The sequence below is a fragment of the Trypanosoma cruzi genome, genomic scaffold, assembly GCF_000209065.1.
Source record: "Trypanosoma cruzi strain CL Brener 1047053517051 genomic scaffold, whole genome shotgun sequence".
NCBI lineage: Eukaryota > Euglenozoa > Kinetoplastea > Trypanosomatida > Trypanosomatidae > Trypanosoma > Trypanosoma cruzi.
The window spans coordinates 64,558-71,547 of NW_001849392.1; the positions used below are offsets into that span (position 1 = coordinate 64,558).

Below are 6,990 nucleotides of genomic sequence, written 5' to 3' on the forward strand. Positions count from 1 at the left end.
AAAAACAAACAAACAAAAAAGAAAGAAAGACAGAAAACAAAACAAAAGTGTGGGTGAGTGGTTGGGAGGGAAATAAATAAATAAATTAGGAAAAAAAAAATAAATTACGGAGGAATGCCAGCGTTGTCTGAGAGGGACTTGTCGGGGGTGGAGAAGTTCTCCAACGCCATGAAGGCGGCATTGGGGCGTCAAAGTCGTCAAGTCAATCTAAAAGATACCGACTCGCAGCGCATATTATCATCAAATCCTTCGGCGTCGGATATTACTGAAATGATGCTGTCAGAAAGACGTCTTTGGGCGGAAGCAGCAGTGGCGTTTTGGCGTCTTGCCAGTCGACAACAAATACACCTGTTGTCATACGTCTCCACTGGTGCATTGCGTGAGTTGCACCGTTTCTGTGAGGGACTACTGGATCACATCCGGATTACATTTTTGAGCCTTGCGCCCACTGCAACACCCCTGCAAGTTTTAGACTGCGTCTCTTCTCTCGGCACCGATCATATTTTATTTCTTTTGGATACGTTTTGCTCGCCAAAGGGCTGCATTAGCATGGAAGGCGGCGAGGAGACACGGGGGAGGGAACTTCACATGCATGTGTGCAGGGTGCTTGCGGAGCAGGATCACCTTTACTGGATGACACGCGTGGTTCGTGCCTTCTGTGACGAATCGTGGCGAGTGTGCTCGGAAAAGGAAGAAATGTCAAGGGCGTCTGTCTCTGCCATCCATGGTATGCTGCGTTGTTTGCTTCATTGCTGTGCCACAAGTGCAGCGTGTGCGCATGCGCTCATTTATACGGAACCCAGACCGTTAGTGGCCCAATTGTTGTACGGACTTCGTTTACGCATCTCAAGCAGTACTCTTATTCGCCCCGTTGTCCGCGATGACCCCACGCGACTGGGCGTTGCTCTTTCCTCAACACCGTCCTTGCCCACCCCGACTATGCGTTTGCCAGCCACAAAGTCCGCTCTTGCTGAATACTTAACTTCTGGACGAACGAATGCGTTTGATGAGATAAGTAGAGAAGCCCTCAATGTTGCGGTGGCCGCTGTGAAGAGGGTGGCGGCACATGAAACACCGGAAGTTGTGATTGGTCTATGCCATATCGTAGATGTTAGCTCTCGTAGCATCGTACCATCACCCAAGGATGAAAAGAAACCATCCATTTCTACGCAGATTGCCATGTATGAGAATGTGCTCATGGCATTGGAGGCACTATTTCAATTACTACAAGTAAAAGACGATGAACCATGGAGTCAGGAACTTGTACTTCGGCAAGAGATTGTTCTGCAGCAAATTCTTAATCACGATCTGGCAAGGGCTGTAGAGCGCCTGCTGCGGCATTGCCCAACCATTCTCGACGCTGATTCAACGCTCTTTCAGAGTATAGGGACTTTATGCACTCCTCCCTTTACATCCAGCCGGAGGAGACGCAGGTCATCCACGGTGTCACGTGTGGAAAATTTCACACAGTGCGTTCCGGGAAACGGCGATTCGTTGAGTGGAAGCATGTGCAGTCGAAATGCATCCATGGTTTCTCTCACTAGTAGCATACATGTGTCACGACCAACGCTGCCGGAGGGAAGTGTGGCACGTGCCTCGAATCTTGCCCGATCGTTATGGATGAGCGTGTGGCCGGGGGCTTCCCGTGGCAGTGGTGTTGCCGGCTTGACTCATGCACACGCCGCATCACGTCCTGCACCATCGGACGATGAGCCTATTGGTTCTTTTTTTCAAAGAGGTACTAGCGATGTGATTTTTGATCACGCGCCATCGCCGACGTGTTTGTCTTTGGATTTTGATGGGGAGGAATGGTGGTACAGCAACAAGACATACGTGGATCTTCTACTCAGTCTGACTCAATTGTTGAACGCGATGTTTTCAGATGCCACAACACCTCTCTCAATTCGCCTATCCATTTGCAAATTACTCACTCAAATCAGTATGCGAAGTTCTAGCGCTTTTGCGGCATCTGAGGGACGTCTTGTGATGCGTTCATTTCTAACGACGCTGCGGGCACATGATCAAGGTTTGTGCACGCCACCTGTAGTAATTTACGACGTACCACATGTGGAGGAAGAGAAGAATAAGAAGGATATTTCACATGAAATACATCTGGAAACGCATGAACAATTGAGTGAAAAATATCCGTGTACGTCCATCGAGGATGATATGATGTATGCTGCACTGGCTCAAAAAATTGTTGCGGGTCTCTGGCACGTGTATCACGTCTTGCACATGATCCCATTGTCAGGCGAGACGGTTGATATTATTGAACTCCCGCTACTCCCTTTACGCTGGAGGGGGGAGGTGAAGGAAGCAGAAGAAGAAAAGGCGGAGGAGGGAGCCACAAAATCATCTGGTGGGGTTCACAAAGCGGTTCTTTCCCTTTTTGGCCCTGTTGTAAGGGTGTGGTACACGGCTCTGATGAGTAACGACGATGAGGATCTCAACAAGCGCTCACAGGAGGTCTTCATGGAAGTGCTGGTGAGGTTGCTTAAATTGGGTGGGGTGCCGTTGACAACAATGGACTTTCTGCGTGCCTCCACGGTGTCCATTCCTTCTACGCCGCCCACCACAAACTTCAATTGGGTGGCATCGCACTCCGAAGACAGCAGCTTTGCGTCAATGGAGAAGGACGCTTCGCGGGCGGAGCCCAGTGACACCATTAAATCGATGCGTAGTGTATTTGTGATTCTCCTGCAGCGAGATCCGGGTTTTCTTTCCTTTGAATTATTGAAGGTGTTGTTTGCCCTTCTTTGGGCCAATGATGCCCAGCTATCGGAATTAGGGCGAAAGTGCATCGCCAGCAGTCTGGATTTTGGTGAAGTTTACCCCACATACGCGAAGGTCATTGGCAATGCAGATTCATCCCTATTGATTCAGTTGCTACTGATATTTTCTGCAGGGCTTGTCTCTTCAGAGGTATCGATGGATGCCAAGCATGAACGTAGAGCGTGGTTATTTCAACACGGTTGTGTCAACGCTGTTATTGCTGTGTTAGAAAGTGTTTTACGTGCCCCGCATGACGTACAGAGTTTTCCTAGTCTTATTCGACAGTTGTTTTGTTTTCTTTCCCTGTCGGAGTCGGCGCAGGGGCGAGGACCGAAGCTTGAAGACACACGACTGGTACACGTGTTCACCGAAAGCCTTCATTTTTTGGAGGGGGCGGAGTACCTTATTCTTATCACCCAGTCCGTTCTTGACGCAGCCACCTCAAAGTACGATCAATACCGAAGCCACACACGTCGAGTAAATACACATGGGCACTTTACATTGCCCATTCCAAATTGCTCGGTGGAGAAGCCGGTATTTATTGATCTTGTCCCACCCTTACTTTGCTATGCACACGAACATGCCATGAATGTGGAGAACGACCTTCTCTCCGCCTTGCATCTTGTTCTAAAGATGACGACAAATGTACGCTCCGATGCTCTTTTGAAATGGGCATTGCAGAGGAAACATACGGCTTTACTGCCGTACTTGGACCTTGACGCAGCCGTGGCAGACCGTGTTTTGCCATATTTGGGTAACCGAAGTGATATTGAATATTTTTGGACACCTATTCTTCAGGAGGCACCGGAGCGCACGGAGCTACGTTTTAGTTGCACAGGTGGTATCGCAGTGACGCTGGGAAGATGGCCGGAGAAGGGCTTCTCGGTTTCTGCATACTTTCGTTTTGAAGAAATATATAGCGATATACAATTATTTGAGTTTATTGACGGTGAAGTTTTGTCGCCATCTCTTGCGTCTATTCGCATTGCAGGTGGAGATAGTGTGAATATTATGCATGATGGGAAGAGGGTGCCGGTTAATGAAGGCCATGCACTACCGGATCTTGAACCTCAGCGATGGGCTCATTTTATTGTTGTCATGAGCATGGCACATACCGTCTCTGTTTATCTTAATGCTGATAAAGTTGGGACGTGCTCATTACCCTACTTTCGTTCTCACTCGGAGGTGGTTATGAACATTGGTTTTGTAAATACCACTGTGCACGATTCCCTCTTCTCAATTGGTGAGGTTGTGCTGTGGGATGAGGAGCTGACGACACCTCAGGTGGAGGCGTATGTTGCCACGACGGGCTATAAACCGAATGTATGTAAAATTCTTGAGTGCGAGATACCACGTGAGCTGTCGGAGACGCATGAGAAGTTGCCTATTGAAGACCGTATTGCCGTGTTTTCACCCTATGAAACTCGTGATTCCATGTTGGTTGACGTTCTACAGAAGGAGTCCAGGGGTTACCCGATTGTGGCCAAGCTGACTGGAACCTACGCCGAGGCGCCAAAAAATTGGATTGACTACCGCACGCTCTTTTTGAACCGAGGTGGACTTGTTTACATGCTTGAGTGGATTGCAGAGTCCACCAGTGCGGAGGAGTTGGAAAGATACATGGCACTTACATGTAACTGCATCCGGGGCACCACCAGTGGAGGTACTATGGATGTACAGACATACGCATTACTTGACTTTCATCTTCGTCGTCTTGCCCATCTCATCACCCCGGCTGTTTGCGACAGTCTTCTGCATCTTGCCACAGCGAAGATGAGTGTCAATGATGAATTCCACCCATTTATTATAAATCGACTTGTCTTTGATCACATTTTTCGGGATATTGAACTTTTTGCTGATATGCCACTGGACGCTGCGCTCTATTTGATAGAAGGTGTGGAGAGACTGTTTACAGTTGCCTCGTGCCGTTTTGCGAGGCGAAACGCCTATTATATTATACCCTTTCGATTTGTCGACAGTGTTCTTAACGGGTTGGTCTACGCAAATGTCTCGCTTCCCTTTGTCTTACGTGCCCGCGTGATTTCATGTTTAAAGCACATCATGATTGCAACGGATTTTGAACCAAATATTGTTCATGTCATTGCGTCTACGGCGGCGGTGCTCACGCCGGTGGAGGTGGAGGTGACAAGTCGCCATCAACCCGCCTTGCGGGTCAAAATTCCCAAAGCTCGATTTTCGCAGATAAGTGTAACGCTCTACGGTGCATTTGAAACCACTTGTTTGATTCTCCGCAGTCTTGTGGAGTGCTGCTGCAACGGGACGTTTGCCGCAGCCTTTGGAATAATTGTGGATCTAAATTGGTATGCTGCGTGTGTCTCGCGCTTTGCAGATGTGGCATGTGTTGTGTACGCGACACGACTCTTCTTTGAGGCGATGCGGTTCAATATGGACCTGCGCAATGAAGTGATGCATCACCCCGCAGTCATTGTGCATACCCTCTCCCCACATTGCCTGAATGAAGACTTACTTTTACTCCTGCTGAGCCTCAGCGTGGGTGCCGTGAAGCGCATTGACGTCCTTTCATCAAAACATCCGATGCTGCAACAGTTGGTTGGGATCTTGGACTCCATGACGCCGGAGTTAGACGCCGTGGTGTTACCCATCTTTTCTAAATTGCTTACGTTATACTTAACTGCGGCATCGTCCACGCCTGCTTGTTTCCGACCGTCTGACATTAGTTCTGCGATGCAGCGGCGTTTGTATTGCTCCTACCGCCTGCACAAATATTTTAGCCTTGCGCGGGTATGTAGCATACTTATGCTTCAGATATATGCCAGGCGACTTCTCCCACAGGCAAAGAAAACGGGCCACTCAGTGTCCGTATCAACCGGAGGTAGGTCGATCCCATTTTCACTCAAGAAGGATGCTTCCAAAGAAGACATGACGGTTGGTAACAAAAAGACACCCGTGCAATTCGGCAGGTATCATAGGGCGTTTGCTGCGCTGCGTGTGTGCCTTTATTTATGGAAAGCCATTCAACGCAGACGATATAGGCGGGTGCGGCAGCAGAATGTGAGTGGCCACACGCCCCTTATGGTGTCGGATGTGGAGCCAGAAAAGGCCCTCTTTATACTCCGCACACTTCAGAGCCTTCCGCTTAAGCCAGGTCTCTTTGTGCCGTGTACACTTTCGCCATATCAAATTGAGGTTTTGGCCTTTTTTGGAACATTCCTGAAGCGGGAAGCCGTTTCGGCAAGATTTGAAGAAAAACTAAGGCTACACGAAGGCGACGATTTGCCCTTTATCGCTTCGACCACGTCGCTGCATAGACTCATTACGGAAACCACGGCGGGCAGCGATTTTTTTCCACCTCATGTGAAAATTTCTGATGAGTCGCATTTATTGCCGGTGTTGCACGACACGGTCACTGAAGAGGAGACCAAACATGATGATGATGCCGATGGTGATGATGACAGCACAGTTGAAGAAAAAGAGCAAAGAGGACAATGGCAACACGGAGTACACCAGCAGAATAAATGGGATGAAAGGGAAGAGAAATTTAGGGCAAAAAGTGAGAAATACTTTGAAAACCAACTGCACATGCCGTCAACCGCATCGGCTCCCAGAGAGCTTCACGTAAGGCAAACAAGTTCTTGTACACCAAATTCTTTTCTGCATGGTGATGGAGATGTTCCCAAGTCACCACCGTTGGCTGCCACTCCTGTTTCCACAGAGGTGGCATCACTGCCGGAGGACGGCGACGCGCGTGCTGCCAGCGGCAGTGGCAGCAGGATGGACCAGATGACAGACGCTGCTAGTTCTTCCGAAGAGGACAGGCATCTTTCTTCTGGACTTGACCAACTTTTCTTGCCTGTTGAAGAGGCTACTTTGCGTTCTGAAATGGGTGGGAGTATGAGTGCGGATGTTTCGATGGGCTCATTTGCACCCTTTGCCAATTTGCAGTCTTTCAATGCAAAGTCCCTGCAGGAGTGTGCTGTTGGGGTGTTGTGCAACACCGTTCTTGCCTCATTGCTCAACTTGCCTGTCACCGAAGGGTGGGTTGGGGGACAGACATACGGCTCCTGTGGGGCGCTGCTCTTTCAGCTGATTCTTATCACCGGCGCCATGTGCAGTACCGAAGAGGTGACATTAACACTGACACAATTTTTTATTGACCAGTTGCTGGTGTGTGTGGATTTGTCTGAACGTTTCGTGGAGCCCAACACTTCTGTTGTGTCTTCGTTAAAGGGAAGTGGA

General features: G+C 49.0%; 1 protein-coding gene across 1 annotated transcript, besides 3 other annotated features; it reads left to right on the forward strand.

The window, feature by feature from the left end:
- Positions 1–47: a sequence feature (A-rich).
- Positions 1–6,990: a sequence feature (heterozygous, Esmeraldo-like haplotype).
- Positions 71–107: a sequence feature (AT_rich).
- On the forward strand, positions 115–6,990 carry Tc00.1047053511113.9 (hypothetical protein, conserved; the record flags this gene model as incomplete). Its single annotated transcript, XM_799868.1, has 1 exon — positions 115–6,990. A coding segment is annotated over one exon (6,876 nt), but the record flags the coding sequence as incomplete, so codon positions are not given.